The following is a 21,430-nucleotide window of genomic DNA, read 5'->3' on the forward strand; positions in this document are numbered from 1 at the left end:
TTTTACCAGTAACCAAATCTCAAGAAATTGTGGCTTGATATGATTTAAATTAGATGAATACAAGCAAAGATGATGGAAACAATCACATTCTACTTCGATAATATAGTTGCCATTCATACCTTGGTGGGATATAGTGCATCACCACACTTCCGCCCCAACGCTCGCGGTTACCTGAAATGAGCTTCAGCTCGCGCCACAACTTCTCGAGACGCTCGCACTCCTCCTCTACAGTTCTGCGCCAAGTGCCCTTGGGAGAGTAGATCTCATTGCATGCGCAACCCGGAAAGCAATTGTCGCGCCTCCTTAAAGTGTGACCTACCCACTGCCACTACCGTCTTCCGAACACAGTGCGCAGGCCTGTACGCCGATCAAGATGTTCGTTTGATGTAGTGTGAGGCCAGCGAACTCCGATGGCACGACTTAGACAGGTATTGACGAAAGCTTGGAGCCTTTGGGTAAAAGTGGAATTCACTTTCCATGTGCTATCCTCATATAGCAATACAGACAGAACAGACACAGAACAGTCTCAACTTGATCTTGGTTGATAGACAAGTAGCTTCCTCCAAACTACAATTTTATTTTATTATGTATATATATATTTCGGGAGCAACTTACTCCCTTCATCAGTACAAAGCTTGCTCCCGAAATATATATATACATAATAAAATAAAATTGTAGTCTGAAGTAAGCTACTGGTCTATCAATTTTAGACTTAACTACAACTAGAAGACAATATCTAACATTTTTGATCTTGGTGTTGAGATAACTGTATTTGCGGATACTAGACAGGGTTTTCGATATATAAATTGATCGATGTCTTTAATGCTCTGCCGAGCAATGCAGATAGGGAGAGTGCGATGACCCGTCAGACCTTGGTTTTGTTGGTGTTTTTCCTCCAAATCCAGAGTCATTTGGCCAAGGTCCATGACCGGGGGAGAGAGTAAACAGATGCCATCAGCGCAGTCGAGATATTTGAGAAAATATGTCCTTGTCCATTGAACTCCTCCACGTTCTCCGGGCAAGGCAGCATGAAAAACGTAACCGATCACAAAAAGAAATAATATCGGTGATAAGATGCAACCCTGGCGGACTCCGCTTCGGACCTCCGAAACTTTGCGTTAGTGCAGCATTGTTTACGCTATCGAAAGTTTTCTCAAAACCAGTGAACACCAGGTGAATCGAAGATCTACACTCCCAAAATTTCTGTACGGGTGGAAGCAGCAGATCAACAGGAAATGCAGGTGCAGTGATAAATAACTAAGAGACCGTCAAACTCAGCAGCTTTACTCCGTTTGTATTAATGATTTCTCCTCTGCTTGGGGGGCCTGTCCGTATCCGCTTGTTACGATGACTAACCATTTCATTCACAAGGGTAGTAGCTTCACCGGATGTGATACGGTCAAGAACTGTGGTGAAGTGTTCTTTTCACCCCTTCAATTGTTCATCGTCATGATTGATAAGTCCACCGTTGACGTCTTCCCCAGGACCATCGAAAGACCCCGTTAGATAGGGGTATCGAGTGCAATTGACCACTAGGGTCTGAGAGCTCAGAGGCTTTGCTTCCCCTCCTCCTCATACACACACGCACACATGGGCTATTTCAAATTGCTCTTAAGGTTATTATACTTCAAAACGCAATACTTACAATGAGTTAGGTTTCGTAAAAGTTGAGATGTGTATAAAGCGTTTAGCCTGCGAAATCGTCCTAAGGACAGGGTCTAGGTTATTTGTCTGGCTAGAATTCAGGGTAGTCATCTGAAAAAAATAAGACAATAAGAAAATGTATTGAAGTCATTGTAATAAATAGAGTCGGTTCCTTAGCCAACTTTAAAAACTTCAGATTAAAACAGAGAATAAGTGGTTGTGTGAAACAAAACCTTATTAAAATCGGTTTACTGTCTGTCTGTCTACCATAACCGCTTTCTCACAAACGGTTACAACTATTGATACGAAATTTGTTGGAACTGTAAATCTCCTCGCATTCAGTGAGAGAGGACTGAACTTTTTTTTCTGCGAATTTATTCAAATCAAAGGAAAGATCTCGATTAGTACCTTCCACGGTTCATTTTTGGCATTTGATGCATCTTCGGCGAAGCCAGTAAACAATTTGATGCCATCAATGGTTGATTTGACTTTGCGGAACCCATACTGCCGATCTGAAAGGCCGTCCTGGCTCTCAACCACCAGGAGTAATCTATTATAGATTAATAATAATAATAATAATCATTGACGCCACAATCCATATTTGATCAGGGCCTTGAAGTGTGTTAGAGCACTTCACTCAAGACCGTAATGGTACACTACAGTACACTGTAGGAGGCAATGTGGTTAACATTGCGCTCGCCCGAGATTATTACCCTGATTTGACTCAGGTACTCATTCAGAGTTGATTCGACTGGTATCTGACCTCAAATCACGATACAAATCCCACTGTCACCACTGAGATTTGAACCGTGACCTTCCGTACGACAGCCCTGTGCTCTAACCACTCAGCTATCCGGACACATTATAGATTACCCACTTTAACGTTTTTCCAACGGTGTTCCGAAGACATATGGGTCTGTATGAGGATGATTCACCTGGAGGATTACCAGGACAAAAAGAAGTACCAACTTCTGCGGCTTCCATTTCGCTGGAAATATCGCCTCGAACATGCACGCTTCGAACAACTCATCAAACATGTCCGGTCTGGATTGCCCGGCAAGCTTAAGGGCCTTATTCGGTGCTTCGTCCAAGCCAGGGGCTTTGTTGTCTCCTTTTCTACCGCAGATCTCTAGCAACTTATCTCTAGTGACTGGCGGAATTACCGTCACATTCAGGGGTGGCTCGAATGTGTCAGTGCGCTCCTCTTGCTGGGGGAGTAACCCCAGGATGGAACACATGATCTGCGGAGTTGGACGGCCTCTTAATCGCCCCCACGGGTTTACGTCCGCTTCTGACCAGGGCTTTTCATTTGCTCTTGCTTCGCTGAATGGCGAGGTTGAGGGTTTCATTTCCTCTTGCTTCGCTGAATGGCGAGGTTCAAGGTTTTGCAGGCTGCCTTATAGGCGCTTTTTTTTTGCCCTTGATCAATTCTACCTACCGCCTTCTGAGCCGCTCTTCTGGTTCGCTGGCAGGCTGATCGAAGACTGGCCACCATTCCATTCCACCATTAGTTTGGTCTTAAACTGGGGAATGGGCACCTCTTAGGCATGAACGCGTCACATGCCTTGACGGTGCATAGGAGCACCTGCTTTATCAGGTTACTCTAACCATACTTCTATGAAGGTCTTATCGAAAGCTTTTGCAGATAAGCCTGAAATCTTACTTGGCAATTACCTTTGGACTTCGTTCGCTTACGGCATTTCCTCGAATTCAGACGATGTCAAACTTGGTGGGAGGTTGCAGCTGTATGTATATACACCGCTTATTTTCGCCCACACAAAGCCATTGGCTGCCTGACTTGCAGTAGATTGTAGGGCCTGTCGACCGCAACAATGACGAATTCGCACTTTTGCTTTTTCTTTTACTTTTTTGTTGGTAACTTTAGTTCATCCATTGTTTTCGTTCGTCTTGGGTTCTGCAACATTCGCTGTATGCTTTCCCTGGGAATATTCATTGGTCACTGCAGGCTAAGCTATCACCTGTGGAAGCTAGGGATATCTACGGGCATTATCTGTAGGTTCTGTGTGGTTCTGTCGGTTATAGGTTCAAGCGATATACTATAGTTTATAGGTATACTATTACCAGTAAAGGGCTACGAATTTTCTTTTATGACGCAGCGCGTTATCCCTTGATTATTAGTACCATTAGAACAAAGAAAAATGCTAAGCGACACTAAATGCAGGAGGCTATTTTTTAAGAAAATCCAAGAATTTAATAAAATGAATTTGGTACGATCTAGAAACAAGCTCTTCAATTTAAAATCAGAACGCAGCTTGACTTACCGATACAAATCTGTTCGAATCATTTTTCCCATTCACGTGGAAAGCCAACGGAGTTTGAGTATTCGCCATTTTCACTTCGTAAAAGACGTTGAAAATTTTCAATGCATCTTCCGCCAAAAGGGGGCAATTTCTTGCTAAAAGCCCCAGGTTACTTCCCTGAAATAAAATTCCAAATATATCATTTTCATTGAATAACCCTTAGTCATATTAGTTTGATATTTGATAAAGCAGGAGAGTGTCGATCAACGTGGGATTTTTCAAATAATTGTTCTTACAGTACTCTTAGTGTTTATTCACTTTTTCATTCGAATATTTGAACTGGCTAAGCCGCTCGGAAAAGGCAACCATGCTCCAAAGAAGAATGTTTGCAATAAAAACTGGAAGAGTGATCCTGTTCAACACAAATGAAGATACAACATAAGTTGGGATGAACCTACCCCGGATGCAACCTAAACTCCACCAACTGAACGGAACGTTTCTGATGTGATGTGTGTGGTTGGCAATGAAAAGGAAAGTTGGGCATTTGGCTAACTAATTGGCATCATTGTGTTGGACCAGAGATGGCTTATGGTATCATACCACCCCCCGTCAAGACTATTCTAAAGTGGGTGATTTGCACTGCCATCGGATTGTAAATCTGAGATTGCTAATCCGATATTTTTATCGTGCCTTAAGAACGCCAGTAGTACTTCTAACGGGACACTGCTCTTTAACTATCATGTGGAACTGTCCTGTTTCTCTCACTTAAGCCGACTTAATATGTCGGCTAAGGCCCTACTTAACGAAAAGCCTACACCATTTCTGCTCCTAGGAGACAAGCGCAGGTGCGACGCTGTCTAAAGAGATTTGTCAGGGAATAGTACAATGGGTTCGGATTATTTATCAGACTGTAGCTTTACACATGATGATAGGATTTCAACCACTAGTTTTTGGTCGACATCTCGGAACGGTGCGTAAAAATTTACGATGACAATTGGTGTCTTAGGATGGACTTTTAGTAAATCCAAATGAGACCACAATGATATTGCCTTCCAGAGGAATACACGCCATCAACTCCCCGAAGAAGTGAAATTCATAGGAGTTATTTTTGGCGAGAAGTTTCTTTGGAGCAAACATATAGAGGTAAAGATGAAACGAGCTCACAGACCCTCTGAGCTGGGCGGGAGGACTTAGCCCTTGGGTAGTAGTGTGAATATATATTTCTATCATTAGACCGATGCCATGAGCACGAAATCCGACGCAGCTCTGAACGCATTACTCATTGTGCCCTCGCATTTATTTGTTCGGAGCATTGCAATGAGAGCAGCTCATAGACTGATTCGATTAGATCTATGAGGAAACAATGAACGTAGGGGACATAGCGCATTGGAAGAGTTACTGGATGAACTGAATCCAGTTTTCGCAATGCCTTCTGCTTCTCGGATCTCCATAAATTTGTTTGGTCGAAGATATGAAGTTATCTTGAAACGAAGAGAAAACTGTGACGAACCAGAAGAATGGGTGTCAATGGATGCGTGTGAATATACTGACGTCGCTTATACCGATGGTTCAAAAACAGAACAGGGTTCTGGAGCAGGAACCTCTCGAATAAAAACAAGAAGTGGGCTTTGCTCTTGAGACAATATACAATGGTCTCTCAGACTGAAGTGTATGCGATCCTATCGACGGCTACCTGCATGATTGACAAGCGATTGAAGGGCAGAGGCATCGCAATCTGTAACGATGTTCAAACTGCATTGAGGGCATTAAGCAGTCCTTTGGTCACTTCAAAAATGGAATGTAGGAAATGTAGAAATCGATTAAACTCGTTTTCTAGATCCAATGCGATGGAACTATTCTGGGTACTTGGTCATTGTGGTGTAGAGGAAAATGAAATCTCGGATGCTTTAGCAAAAGAAGGTTCAATTTCCCCATACCCGAACCGGAACCAGCAATTAGGGAGTCAGCAGCATTGGCTAATGCTGTTACCAAAAACTAGAAACACGGTTTCCATAATTGCAGGTCGCAGAGTCTAAATGCTGCTAGACTCCCCGCATTTTTCCTGTCAGAACCAAATGAACATACGGCAAATTGTATCCTGTCGAAAGGCAGGAAGACTTGCGAAAGTATTTTGGGCATTTTGACAGGCCATAATTCATTAGTTGGACATGTGTTCAGAGTAGCAATTCGCCAAGATGATACGTGTTCCTCCTATAATGAGGAAGCGGAACATTTTCTATGAGAGTGTCACGCCTATGGATGCATCAAGCGTCACATATTTGGTACTTATGTACAACAACTGCAGCAGGTAGCATCACATCCACTATCGGAAATTCTGCGATACATAAGCGAATCCGAGATATTTCATTAGACGCGGGAATCGAGTAAATGGATCACTAAGGTCTGAAAGCTCAGAGGCTTTGCTTCTCCCCCACCTCAAACATACACATACATACGGTACGTCAGCGAAGAATATACAAAGAGTGGCCACCAGGACCCAAACAATACTGCGTACAAGAATGAATTAATCCCGCGAAAACATCTCAAAGATGGGCAGCCGATTGACATGGAGATTTTCAGAGAAATTTTCCAGCAAAACACAGCGCTCGAAGTAAAAGACAATAAAGCCTTACAGATCGGGGATAAGTTACGACGAGTATGTGATTCCTCCACGTCAAGTTATATTGTATCCCAGAAGCGAATTCCGAACTTTTGGTGGAACTCTAAAGTCGAAGAATTCCGCAAAGCCTGCCTTGGATCTGAATACGAGCAGCTACATGAAAAATAGTAAAAAGTGAGCATTTTAAGCGAGTGCGTAAGAAGGGAGCAAATGAAATAGTTACGAATCTTTCTCCACGAAGTGTGAATACCTCTAACCTCTCCACTGACGAGATAGACGTCGTCGAAGTTCCTTTGGTAAGTGAAAGGGAGGTCCTAGAAGCTATGAAAAAATAGTTGGGAATAAACTGCTAGGCTTGGCTTTCGAAAGGAGGGGCCTCCGACTGATGCGGTTAGCCTGGGCACAGCTAGCCCTAGGGGCTAACAGAGGATAAATGCTGTGCTGCGATCACACTCGATGTAAGAATGCCATCAATTTTCCGAAATGGAGCAAAATACTTAAGTGCCTAATCAACTTAGGTGCCTCGAAGTACCAGACATATACTGTTGCTGACTTTTAAATCGATAGGCCTCTGTGCTGTCAATCAGATGGAGGAATGAAATGGTATCGAACGACATGTATAATCCCACATGGGTCCGTTCTAAGCCCAATCTTTTGGATTATTACCTATAATGGCGTACTGACGCTAGACCTCCATACTGGTGTGGCCTCCATTGGTTTCGCGCGCGACATTAGAGTGGCGGTTGCTACACGCTTTCTCGAGGAAGCCGACCTTTAGCGAATGAAGCAGTTTATGACATTAAATCGTGGTTGGAGAATGCTGGCCTATTGCTTGCAAAACATAAGACGAAAGTAGTACTTATTACCCAAGCGGAGAAAGTGCACGTCCATGAAAATCAAAGTTGGAAAACAAACAATGCATTTCAAACTTACGTTCGCTGATTGACCAGAGGCAGAATTTCAAATAAGATGTGGATTATGCGCCAATGAAGGCATAAAATACTGGAGCATTGGTTGTAAGAATGCTACCAAATACAGGTAGCCCAAGGTCGAGGCCAGTTCGACCCTATTATATGCGCCCTAGTACATCCCAGTATCTGGATAGCTGAATTGTTAGAGCGCAAGGCTATCAAACGGAAAGTAACGGTTCAAATCTCACTGGTGACAGTGGAATTTGTATCGTGATTTGACGTCGGATACCAATCGACTCAGTTGTGAATGAGTACCTGAGTCAAATCAGGGTAATAATCTCGGGCGAACGCAATATAGACCACATTGCCTCCTACAGTCTACTGTAGTGTCCCGTTACGGTCTTGAATGAAGTGCTCTAACACAGTTCAAGGTTTTGATCCAATATGGATTGTTGCGCAACGATTATTATTATTATTAGTACATGTAGCGCTTACAGAACAATATCCGATGAAGCTGCCTGCGTGATAGCCGGAATGGTCCTTGCGTCATAGCAGGTATGATCCCGATTGATATTCGTCTTTGCGATCGAGCGTATCTCGCCGAAGAATTTCCTGAACGTCGGCGGCAGCTTGCATGAACTGAAACTATCGATGAATGGCAGGAGAAATAAGACGAGTCAGGAAAGGTCACTGGACGCAGACGATCATATGGGATATTCAGAAATGGACCGAGCGACCACAGGGCGAAGTAGGTTTCAACCTAAGCTTTTGGACGGAAACGGAGGTTGCGGAGAATATTTCTATAGATTTGGGCATGACGATTCGCCATATTGTCCATGGTGGCTCAAAATTGTGGAGCACGCAGAACACATTTTATTTCACTGCCCCATATTCACGACTCAGGAGGGTTCATAAGAAGCTACAACCAGGAACCACCTAAAAACCGAAAACATCACGCATGATATGTTAAAGTCGAAGGCGATATGGGTTGCATACGAAAGGGTAATAGTCGCCATCCATAAGAAGCTTAGACAGGAAGAAGTCAGCGGGAACAATGATCAAGAGAGGATAACTTCTGATCCAGCCCTGCGACGTAATACCATATGGGAGTCCCGCGAGGAGAGTGGAAAGATAAGGGGGTGGTTTTAATGGGTAAGAGCCCCAGATCTCCCATTAGGAGTGGCCATACCTATTGATGTGTAAATAATTGCCCATATACTTTTCTTTTCGGATTATGCATGAGCACCTGTTCGTTCATCTCTGATGCGTGGACCAAAATGACTATAGGAAGGATACCCAGAAAAATAACCGACATAGAAGAAGTGAGAAGGAGTAAACTTACGGCGCAGTGGTTCGGAACCCCAGTACCGACGGATTCTAGCAGTAAACAATCGGGTGTTCGGCCGTCGATATCCTTCGACCGCAATGTCTTTGTGGTGGCAAACTTGGCCACCGTGGAGAACGAGAAGTTCAAATGAAGCACAACTTTGCCAAAAACGCCAACTATAAAGGCGAAGAATGATGGGCTGAAAGGAGATAGCCGGCCAAAAAAGGCGATTTCAACAATCACCGCATCTGCTCAAGAAGCAAAGGCATTCCGACCAATCCAAGAAACAGAACTAGAAATTTAGAGGGTGGAGAATATGCGCCCAAAGTGGAAACGTCGGCTAGTGAAGCAAAATCCAAGGAAAGTAAAAACGGTGGTTGGACTAGTCTCGTAAATAAAAAGAAGAACAAGAAGTCAAAGGTGCGAATCCGCCCAGAGCTAATGGTAGTCTCCAATATAGGGAAATCTATTATATACGGAGTTTTTAAAAAGCTCAGCTAACCTCAACCTAAGAAACTTAGGCGGAAATGCCAGCAAAATCCGAAGGACCCAGAAAGGCGATCTCACATTTGTGCTGAAAAATCCAGTATGGGAAAAACTTTCGTAATTAAGTTATAAACTCGTTTGGGGAAATGTCGCGATGCGTTCCCAAGAACATGAGATCTATATACGGTGAAAGAATATCGATGACGAGAAATGCAGAAAAAAATATGTCTATTGTGAGCACACGCTGAAATTCAAAATCCAAAAGAAAGCCAGGATGTTCTGCAAAATCAATGAATGAACAAACATTCATGGAGGCGAGAACTTTATCGTAATGGAAAAGAGCTGGTGGAAATTTTCGGTAGAATAGACGACAATAAAACCCGGGATCTCGAGGACATATCCGACATATCCCTAAAGCTTGCATGAAATGTAGACCGCGGAATTGCATGTGCATGTCCGAGGGAATCTTTCCTGCGTCATGGAAGTGACAGAAGCATCTGGTTCCCACCTAACTCGCTATTATTGTCGATTACTGATTACAAGATCGGCTGCTCTGGTATGACACCGATGATGAACCCAAGGAGTACGTTGTTTCCGTGGGTGTCCCACTGGGCTCCGTACTGGGTCCATTACTTTGGAACATCATGTGTAATGATGTACTTAACCTTCCTGTTCCGAAGAAGCCACGGTGTTACGCCGACGACATCGCACTGGTAGTGGTTGCAAAGCATCTCGAAGATGCTGAATTAAACTCAAGCGAAGCAGTCAGCACTGTTAAGGCATGACTAGATAGCGTTGGACTGGCACTCGAGGAGGAAAAGACGGAAGTGGTGTTCATCAGTAAGCGCCGCAAGGGAAATTACGCCAATATTAGAATTGGAAATTATATCATCCCTTCCAAGTCAGCCATCAAATACTTAGGAGTGATGATAGATGGAAAATTGAATTGTAAGCAGCACATAGAGCATACTGGTATCCACCACGAGTATGGCCCCAGCAAGCTGCCGGATACTTGCAGGCTGCTCATAGTCAGATCACGTGACATCGTGGTAGTCCAGAATGCTTCGCAAGGTATTGATGTGTTTAGCTCATGAGAATTCAGAGCGGTAATATCAGGCTTTCGAGATGTTCTTTGATGCGTTCCACGATTATTTTTACTATTACCTTAGCGATGACAGGGAGCAGCAATTGCCCCACTCAAGACGGGTGCCCTTCTTTGGAATGTTAATGATAATGCCTTTCTTCCCCTCTCTGGGAAAGGTCTTGGATTCCCAAGATTTCCGTACGAGTGAAAGTAGTTAACGTGCTAACCTAATTGCAGGCGCAGAAATAGACAATTCTGCGAGGATACCGTCAAGCCCAACGGCTTTACTTCGTTTGAGTGTATTGATCGTCAAAATGATTTCTCTTCTTCTTTGGAGAAAGAGTCCATATCCGTATTTGGCAGCTATTTCATCCACAAGAAGAGGAACTTTAACGACCGTTGATGTCTTTCGCAGGACCATCGAAAGATTTGCGACCATATGCAAGCTCTATCCTGATGCAGTATGCAGTTATGAAATCATTGCGTTCTGCGGCATCTTCCAGTTCACTGACCAGCGCAATAGCAAATTCCGTGGTCATGGTACGCACTACGTTGAACTTCCCTGCATTTCGCCCGGTATTGGAATTTGAGATCGTCGAGAGCTAGTATATTACTATAATTATTAGTAATTGGCTGTAAAACCTCCCTTAAATTCATTCTAGTACCACGAAACTTTGCAATAATATAAGGTATAAATGGACCAAGTTTGGTGGAAATCGCACTACTTTTATAAAAGAAATACACCAAACCTTTCATACCTGAAGCATCCAGCTTCCGGTTTCCCGAATTGGTCCAGTTGCGTCCGGACGAGTTATTTCCGCTCATGTAGGATATCATGATAAGGAATTCCTCCAGCAATTGTTGTAATGGTCTCTCTCCTTGGCAGGTAAGGTGAGTTGTTGAATGAAGACAACCGTGCTAAAGATCTGGCAGGAGCCCGTAATGTGCTAAGAAATCTGCCCCAAGTATGGGTTTAGAAACGTCCGCTATAACAAATCTCCACGGGAAATCCCGTCGAAGGCCGAGGTTGAGTGTGACGTTAGCGATTGCATAAGTGGTAATTGACTCGCCAGACATCGTCGGCATAATCAGCAGCTTCGAAATACGTACAAATAAGATGCTGGCGTCATAATTAACGAGAATAATTGGCATTCAAGTGAAATATTAAAATTCCATTCTAGGTCTCCCTAGCCCTTTCTAAGGTTTTGTTTGCAAAACAAAACCTTATTAAAATCGGTTCAATGTCTGTCTGTCTGTCTGCCACAGGCACTTTTCTCAGAAACGGCTATACCGATTAGCACGAAATTTGGTGAGGAGGTGGGAACTGTGGACCCCCGGACATGCAGTGAATGATACCCTTCTACGTTGAGATTTAGAGGGGGGTCCCAATACATGTAAAAGGCGGGTGTAAAATGTTTTTTCACCAAATATAGTCTTGTGGAGTATCAAATGAAAGGTTCCGATTAGTACTTTTCGAAGCCAGTATTAGTTTTGAGATTTATCAGAAAGGCGGGGAGTGGGAGGGGTACAAAGTGATGATTTCTTTAAGGGACCCATTCTCAGAAACTAACCCAACCGGAAAATCTGAAAAAAATAATGAAATTGCCTCTATATGGTGCCCAGGTCTCAAAATAGTCTCCATATCGATACCCGTTCAAATTAAGTTAATAACAGTATATTATCATATTTTTGGGGAAATTGAGTAAAGCTCCCCTTAAGTTTATCCTAGAGATATAAAAGTTGGTAGTAGTAAAAAATATAATATGAAGCATATTATCGCCAAGTTTGATCAAAATCATACTATTATTAACAAAGTTACAGTAGCTCAAAGTTGACTTTATCCTGTAAATTTCTTGCAACTGAATATCAATATCACATTAAAGTAGGTAGTCAGACATGCTAAATACATATACATAACGGGCTACGTACAAATGGAATTGTTCTACACTTAAATGCAGTGCTTTTCATCAAATGATTTATTTGAAACGCTTTCGAAAAAATGGAGAGCAATGGAATTTTTAACTATGTACTTCGCTCCTCACACAAGGAAACACAAAAGAAAAGTAATTAAAAGTTCTAATTCCAGATAAGTGTCTAGAAGTAATTGGCATCGCTACAATATAATCCTAATCTTTTTGTCAATAATAATATCCGCTGCCTGTGAGTTTGTATTATAGTTAAATGAACTTAACACTATATCGCTATTACAAAACAAAACGAAGGAAACTTACTTGTACTCCTAAGCCGCCAAAATACAAATGGCTTCCATCTACTATGACCAAAACAACATGGTCTGCACCGTTACTTCCACTTGTTACTGTCCGAGTGCTTACTCCCCGTTGGGTTTCGTTATTCAACATTTCTTTCACGATTTTTTCCCCTTCCCTTTCCCAGAATAACACATCAATTGAGTTTTTTGCTGATCTTATAAGACCCGACCAGGCCACAGTTATGGAAGAATTTTTCGAGTCTTCGGTAATACTCTCGTATGGCTGGAAGCTGCAAAACAATTGCATGTACTTTAATATTTCCATTGATTTAGAATCCACACGAGCAAAATAACTAAAGAATGCTTACCTGCAATAATCATTGTGAGCAGATGTCGGCGAACTTGGCATATATATATATACCAAGGTCACCACAGCACCACACAATAGTATGAACAACCCCATAAGTATACAAGTCCTGCATTTCATTTGATAAATCGGTTGAAGGATCGTCCGGCAGCGGTTCTTCGGTAACATAGGGCTACTGATATTTGCAATATTTGAGAATAATTTTTCACCAAAATGTATTTGTAATCCTTACACATTGTCGGAGTCATTTGCTCTTTCACTTAATGGTGTCATCACTTCCTCCTCCACATTTGATGTAATAGTCATATTTTCAACAATCTTTTCGCCATCGGGATTCATTTTATGACCTGAGTTGTTAAACAATTTTATAATCAGAGGATGATCTTAGGAGGGTTTCTAAGCAGATTAACAAAATATCATAATATTATTTAATAAATTCTATTTCAGCAGATATCGATATGGAGGGTAATTATGAACTCTATTTATCGTGTAGACCCATCATCGTGATTTTTTCCAATTCAATTCAATTCCTCTCCCCTTTGCTAGCTTGTGATGGCAAGGATGACTACTAGGAAATATCTCCTCGAACACCACGAGCTACGGTACAAACTATTAGAACATGGCCATCTGTTGCACCATCTTTTCATCGACTTCAAGGTCGTCGGCCATGAGAGAATTCGGTATCCCGACAGAATTGAAAAAACTGATGAAAACAGCAGGATTCCTCTCAAGACCTTTCATTATGAAAAACCATCTAAGACAAAGCGACGTTCTACCATGCACATTCTTAAAGTGGCCCTGGAAAAGGGATCCGTAATGCTGATGTAAATGCGTGAGGCACTAGCGTCTTCAAACCCACCCTCATGCTGAAGATACTGGCATAATGCGTAAAACAACCCGAGATGTACAAATTGTCTTCACATCTAACAACACTGGCCAACTGAAAACAATAAAGATCGCCAAATTCGGGCAGGTCGTTGTCAGCCAACACAGTTAATTTCAACTTACAAAAACTGTTCCGCAAAATCACGACAGGTAACGATCAGTGAGCTAGGGGTTGACTGACCACGGAGACATGAGTTCTCTCATTCACAATCAGCGAAGAAAGGTTCCTATGATGTTGTGTACTATAAAACAAAACCTTATTACAATCGTTTCACTGTCTGTCTGTCTGTCGCACGCACTTTTCTGCAAAAACAGCTAAACCGATCCGAACGAAATTTGGTGGGCGTATGAAAACTATGAAATCCCACGCATACAGTGAGTGACATCAATTTAAAGGGAGGCTCCCCATACATGTAAATGGGGGATGTAAACATTTTTCTCATCGAATATAGTCATGTGTCATCAAATGGAAGGTCCCAGTCAGTACTTTCCGAATCTGATATTAATCAAAATGTACACACCTAAAGTGAGACGGGACTCATTTTCGAAAACTACCCAACCCAAAAATCCGACAAAAATCGGAAAGGTACGCTTAGATGAAATCGAGGTCTCAAAATGTGTCCCATTTCGATACCCGCAAAATAAACTTATTAATAGTATATTTACAACTTTTAGAAATTGACCAAATTGATAATATTTTGTATACATTTCATGGAAATCTGGCCTTCAATGCTAAAGTTATGGCAGTTCAAACTTAGCAATTTCGTCTCGTCGTGATCGGTTTCGCCATATTATCATATTTTATCAAATGCCTAATCTGGATGCAATCGCGAGGCTTTTAAGTCCCCATCCAGCGTATCAAAGCACCATTGTTTCGACCGGTCTTTTGGTCGCTTACCATTGATTTCGATGTTCACATCAATCTTGGCAAGTGAATTCTCGTTAGCGCGAATTACGTGACCATACCTCGAAGACGCTTCTCTCGCAGTTTTTCCACGATCGGTGCAACCCCATATCGATCGCGGATATCCTCATTTTGGATGTGATTAAAACGTGTCACGCCACTCGTCCAACACAACATCTTCGTCTTCATTACCGCAAGACGCCGGTCATTAGCTTTTTTAGTCACCCACAACCATATTGAGCGACAGGGCAGACGACATTGCGGTAAATTTTAGATTTGAGACATTCGCTGATACGTTGATCACAAAGAAGGTTGTGTTAATTTCATTACGCATTTCTCCATTGGCTGATAGCATTGACCCGAAACATTTAATGGCTCAGTTCTGGACGGAACGTTTACGAGGCATGCTATCCTTCAACAAAGTGACACACATTTTGAACGTCCGGGGCCTAAAGTATAATAGATCGAAAGGTTCGCTGCCTATTGACAATTTTCTTGGATGTATTGTGAGAACGAGACTTATTTCAGTTGGGCTCACATTTTAAGCTGTCGCTCTCCGTCAGTCACTTCCACCCAGTATTGGAAATAAGATTAGTTTTGAAAAGTATTAAACTAGCCCTTTCATTTGATGAAAAGAAAAAATGTGCACCTCCCTTCCGCATGTCTGTGGAACCCAGCCTTAAACTCAACATAAAATGGCACCATTTGCTATATGTGAAGGGATTCACAGAGCACACGTTCTCAATGTGGTCAGCATTGCGCTCGCCCATGAGTATTACCCTGATTTAACTGAGGTGTTCGTTCACAGCTGAGTTGAATGGTATCCGACATCCAGTCGCGATACAATACAGTAACATTTAAACCGCGACCGTCCGTACGACAGCCTAGCGCAAAAGCCACTGAATCATGCGGAAACTCATCGAATGTAATAAACCAATACAGCTGGAGAGAAAAGATGCAAACTAACGGTGCAGGAGCTTGGAAGCCCAGTGCCGGGGGCTTTTGGCAGTGTCCAAGCAGGCTCTCGGTGGTCGATATTCCTTGCCACCCTGTCATCTGCTGCTACAAGCAACTTAGACAAGGAAGTGTTAAAGCCGAGCACGTGGTCCCCTAGATTATCCATAAACAAGTCGGGAAACCGGAAGCTGGGCGCTTCAGGAATGAAAGGTTTTGTTTGCTTCTTCTGTGAGTATATTTGAGTGCATAACTATCCCATTTGTACGTAGCCTGTTATGTATCTGCATTTAGCATATCAGATTTAGTACTTCAGGTTCTAAGTTTACATGGTAAAGACAACTTTGAGCTACTGTAACTTTGTTACTAATAGTATGATTTTGATCAAACTTGGAGATAATATGCTTCATATTATATTTTATACTATTACCAATTTTATAACTCTGAAATAAACTTACTCAATTTTCCCAAAAATATGGTAATATACTATTATTAACTTAATTTGAGCAAATATCGATATGGAGAGTATGTTGAGGCCTGGGCACCGTATGGAGGCAGCTTCATGATTTTTTTCAGATTTTTCGGTTGTGTAGTTTCTGAGAATGGGTCAGTTAAAGAAATCATCACTTTGCACCCCTCCCACTCCCCGCCTTTTTAATAAATCTCAAAACTAAGACCGGCTTCGAAAAGTACTAATCGGGACCTTTCATTTGATACCACCTATGACTATATTTGGTGAAAAAAAATTTTACACCCCCTTTTCTATGTATGGGGACCCCCCCCCCCCCCCCAAATGTGAACGTAGAAGGATGTCACTCACTGCATGTCTGGGGGTCCACAGGTCCCACCTTCTCACCAAATTTCGTGTCAATCGGTTTAGCCGTTTCTGAGAAAAGTGCCTGTGACAGACAGACAGACAGTCAGTGTGGGTTATAGATTCGTCGCGGTCGACAAGCCATACAATGTGGCGGCTTTGTGTGGACGAAAATAAATGGGGTATATGTGTACAGCTGTTACGCCCCACCAAGCCTGACACTGCCCGAATTCGAGGAAATGCTTGACAGCCTTGTTCTCGATGCTTGGGCCCGTGAGTGGGGTAGCAGAGAGACAACTGCAAGGGGCCGCAGTCAATTAGACGCTTTCGCACAGTTGGATGTCGTTCTGGCCAACGAAGGATGTTCAAACACCTTTCAGAAAGGGGGGTCTACCCCAATCGTAGACCTAACTTTTGTCAGCCCTGCACTGGCACGTAGTATGTCTTAGTGCGTCAGCAACCACTACACCCACAGCGATCACCAGGCAATCTTCTTTCGGCTATGGGTGTAATCACCGGGCATAAAATTATAATATCATGCCCGAAACCGAGAAAGATGTCAGGCTGGTCCGCTAAAGCTCTGGATGAGCAGACCTTCATGGAGGTGTGGTTAGACAAACCTAATAATGCAGGCGCCTCTACGGAAAGAGCTGCCCATGTGGTCCAATGCATCGCCAAAGCGTGTGACGCGTCCGTGCCGAGGAGGTGCTCATTCCCCAGTAGAAGACCAAACTACTGGTGGAATGCTGAACCGGCCAGCCTTCGATCAGCCTGTTACCGAGCCAGAAGAGCGGCTCAGAGGGCGGTAGGTAGAGTCGATCAGGGGCAGAAAGAGTGCGCCTATAAGGAAGCCTGCAGAACTCTCAAGCTCGTCATCCAACGGAGCAAGAGGGAATGATTTAAGGAGCTCTGTTTAGAAGCGGACGTAAACCCGTGGGGGAGCGCCTATAGAATCGTGATGGGGCGATTCAGAGGCCTGCATTTCCTGCACCATGGAAACGACAGAAGTTGGTGCTACTGCCTAAGGCTGGCAAACCTCCAGGTGAGCCAACCTCCTACAGACCTATTTGTCTTTTGGACACTGTGGGCAAAATGCTAGAGCGAGTAATCTATAATAGATTACTCCGGTTGTTGAGAGCCAGGGAGGTCTCTCAGATCGGCAGTATGGGTTCCGTAAAGCCAGATCAACCATTAATGCCATCAAAATGGTTACTGCCTTGGCCGAAGATGCAATCCACGGAAGGGGCAGTATTAGCAAATATTGCATAGTGGTGACCCTGGATGTGAGAAATGCATTCAATTCGGCCAATTGGAACCTAATACGGGAATTTCTGGCGAAGATTGGTGTTCCCGCTTATCTTGCAGCTATTGTCAACAGCTATTTACAAGAACGGAGGCTTTGGTATGACACCGATGACGGACCCCAAGAGTACGTTGTCTCCGCAGGTGTCCCACAGGGCTCCGTACTGGGCCCACTGCTGTGGAACACAATGTTCTTAATCTTCCCCTTCCGGAGGAAGCCACGGTGGTGGGCTACGCCGATGATATAGCGCTGGTTGTTGTCGCAAAGCATCTCGAAGATGCTGAATTATACTCATGCGAAGCGATCAGTGCTGTTAAGGGTTGGCTTGAGAGTTCTGGTCTCAGACTTGCGGAGGAAAAAACGGAAGCGATCTTATCAGCTCCATTTTGGGGAAAGGCATTGCAGGTTACATTTAACGGTACCAAACTGAGTTCAGTCTACAAAAGAGCAGCCCTGAGACTGTGCTCGGCATTCAGGACTGTCTCAGCTGATGCAGCATTCGTCATTTCTGGAATGATACCCATTGACATCTTGGCAGATGAGATGACGAATATATATAATGCGAAGTCTATCTCTCCGTTATCGCAGAGGAAGAACGCCGAAAGGGAGAGATCGCTAAATAGATGGCAAGAGCGTTGGAAACGCTCGGGAAAGGGTCGGTGGACACACAGGCTCATCCCTGCCATCAAGGACGGCACGGTGAGATTAATTTTAATCTTACTCAGTTTCTCACCGGGCATGGAGGATATCGCCAGTACCTGTTCAGGTTTAAACTGGATACCTCACCCGACTGTCCAAACTGCGATGGAAAAAAATATTCCTCCTTTCCATTTCTCTTAAAGTTACAGCACCTCGAAAAAGGGCTAGTTTCGAATCATAAATAAGCTGTTAGAGTAAATATCGCCCCAATGTGGAAGGGAGGCTAGAGAGGACTCCACCCCCTCACCCTTCTATCCCTCCCGAAAACAATACAGAGAGACCCTTTTAATGGCATGTTACTCATACCGTTTCCAACTTGTAACTAATGTTTGAACAAAGTTTCACTAAGTGTATGGGAAATGCAATTGCACAACGCAACGTTGCGTATCGCTCCGTTGCGCAATTTGTTTGACAGTGTATGGGCCCTATAAGAATTGAAGGTGAACCCTAAAATTACTCCTTCGGCGGTAGCGCAGTCAATGCAGGTGACACCAGAATATAAACGTATCGTCACTTCAGCTGAGCTATCGAAATGCAATTCTACACCATTTCTAGCCTTCTGTTAAATAATGCAATTCTAGATCTAAGAACATAATTGTAATTAGTCAGTGCCGATTAGACTTCCAATCGAGTCACAAGACACATTTTCCGCAAAACAACAATTTCCGCAAAACAACAATTTTTATTTACCCTATAAATTTACATTACTAAATTAACCTAACTTATGTACTACCTTAACAGCTACGCTTAATCTAAGGTATAAACTATGGCTTAAACTAACTTATTACTAAAGAATACATTTGAAAAGTATAAGAAGCTGTTTGGAGGAAAATCGGAAAAAACCTCCACTCGTTGAGCATATGTTAAAAAGGGATGGGACTAGGAGGGAGAAGGACTGGGGTAGGATGGGATGCGTGCGGGAGAGGGATGGGAATTAAAAGCTAGGAGGGGCGCTAATGATGGGAAGGTTTAAAAAATTGGGAGTCGGAGAAATTGCCTGTGTAGAAGACTACTCTACCTAGGGAATCGAACAGACGGTTCTGGGACTGGAGAGAGAGAAGGATCTGAGGGAACAGATGAGTTCGGAGAAGGTTATCTTCAACGATCTCGATCTGCATGGCATTGGTAACAAGGGGATTGGGGTGGGCTTGGCACTTGGTCAGGAAGTTGAGGGCAAGACGGGCAAGGAAGGCGTCGATGCGTGGGGTTTGGCAGGATTCATAGAGGATCTGGTTGGAAATGTATTTGGAGCGGTCCTCGTTCTTGAAGATGTTGGCGCAGTGGCGAAAAATCCTGCGCTCTCTGAGGCGGAGTCGCTCCATTTGGGATGGGGAGCAGTCGGACCAGAAAATGAAGCCGAAGATGAGGAGTGGGCGGATAAGCTGTTTATAGCAAAACAGCTTAACCTTTCTTGGAGTCGGGACGTTGTATTTAAGGATAGGATACAGGGACCGGAGGGCACCAGTTGCACGGCCTAGTGCCTTCGTGATGTGAGGTACGTGGGAGAGGCGGGAGGTCATGGTCACCCCAAGGTAGGTGACTTCTTTAACAGTGGGAATGGGCTGGTCGTGGATTGAAAGTGCTAGTGATCTGGCATCACTCCACATCTTCGGAGTCATTCTCATGTCTCCATGGAAGACGATGGTCTCACACTTGTCGGGATTCAGGGAAAGTTTCCAACGGGTGAAATAGTGGTAAAGTTCGTCCAAATAAGCATTCAGACGTGCTTCACCACGGGAGATGTCTTTGGTGGCTGTGTAAATGATGAGGTCATCCGCGTATTGTAGGATTTGGATGGGACACGAGTGTGGAGGTGGTTTGGGGATAGTCACAAGACACATTCATTATGGACACTTTATTTATAAGGTTTCGTGTGAAACAAAACCTAATTAAAATCGGTTCAATGTATATGTGGTCTGTGTATCATGCAGCTAGTAGTGCCATTTTGTGTTGAGTTTGAAGGGGGGCTCCCTATACATTCGAAACGGGAGTGTGAATTTTTTTTTCACAGATTATGGTCATGTAGGGTATCAAATGAAAAGGTGCAATTAGGACTTTTTAAAACTATTTCTGACATTAGATATTTCACTAGGGGTGCGAGGGTTTAAAATGGTTCTCGGAAAAAAAAATCACAATGAAGCCTCAAAATGCACCCCGTTTCGATATCTGCACAAATAAAGTTAATAATAGTATATTACCATGTTTTAGAAATTTACTCGAAAACCCCCCTTAAGTTCATCCTAGAAGTACAAAACGGGCGTGCACATTTTATGTCATGAAAATCATATAATTAATGCCACTAAAAGTGCACATACCTTAAATTCAATATTTATGAGTGGAAGCGACGGGACTAACGCAAGTAATATTAATAATTAGCACTTGCAGCGCAAATAGTGTCTTCCGTAGTTCTCGCATATTGCGAATGACGTCAAGTGTCAACAAACAATTATCTGTCACGCATCGCAAAGGTAAATTTCTGTAATGTCCTGTCCGCCTGTCAAACTTTCCCGTCATCGAGAAGTTCCTCTATACCGTGATCGATTGAGTGCAGGCTTTGGGGGTCGTCGAAGAAACGAAAACGTTCGGGGTGCCTGGATCATGCGTCGAAGAAGTTCCGATGATACGACCCAGACATGAATTGAGTTTCCGAATAATGGTATAAAAGGGCCGGAAATTCGCCCAAAAAGTCAGTCTGGTTCTAGAGTTGGAGCAGATCGTGTCGGGTATTATTACGCCTCGAATTGTACTAGTTAAAGAATATATATATACATATATATATAAGTAATTATACAGTAATTATAATTACTTGTATAATTTAGTGTTGCTTATATTAAAGTTATAGAACGGGTTTTGTGTTTAGTGCTCTTCAATCCAGTGATACGAGCCTACGCAAAGCAAGTAATGTAAAGAGTCAGGAGTACGAATAGCTAAGAACGTAACAATTGGTGACAACGAAAGGGTT

At 43.2% G+C, this 21,430-nt stretch overlaps 1 protein-coding gene across 6 annotated transcripts in view; it reads right to left on the bottom strand.

Moving 5' to 3' along the window:
- The window catches only part of LOC119658345, a 51,402-nt gene that overhangs the window by 925 nt on the left and 29,047 nt on the right, over positions 1-21,430 (bottom strand). For 4 of the 6 annotated variants that reach the window (XM_038065694.1, XM_038065693.1, XM_038065696.1 and 1 more), the window contains 5 exons: positions 13,142-13,256; positions 12,911-13,084; positions 12,565-12,832; positions 3,927-4,082; positions 1,646-1,755 (listed from right to left, as the gene is read on the bottom strand). In XM_038065694.1, the coding sequence (XP_037921622.1) occupies positions 1,646-1,755; positions 3,927-4,082; positions 12,565-12,832; positions 12,911-13,084; positions 13,142-13,248 (815 nt within the window). In that variant the 5' untranslated portion in view covers positions 13,249-13,256. The remainder of the gene's footprint in view (positions 1-1,645; positions 1,756-3,926; positions 4,083-12,564; positions 12,833-12,910; positions 13,085-13,141; positions 13,257-21,430) is intronic. The other 2 variants (XM_038065697.1, XM_038065698.1) reach the window with 2 other exon arrangements.

The sequence above is a fragment of the Hermetia illucens genome, chromosome 5, assembly GCF_905115235.1.
Source record: "Hermetia illucens chromosome 5, iHerIll2.2.curated.20191125, whole genome shotgun sequence".
In the NCBI taxonomy this organism is placed as follows: Eukaryota; Metazoa; Arthropoda; class Insecta; order Diptera; family Stratiomyidae; genus Hermetia; species Hermetia illucens.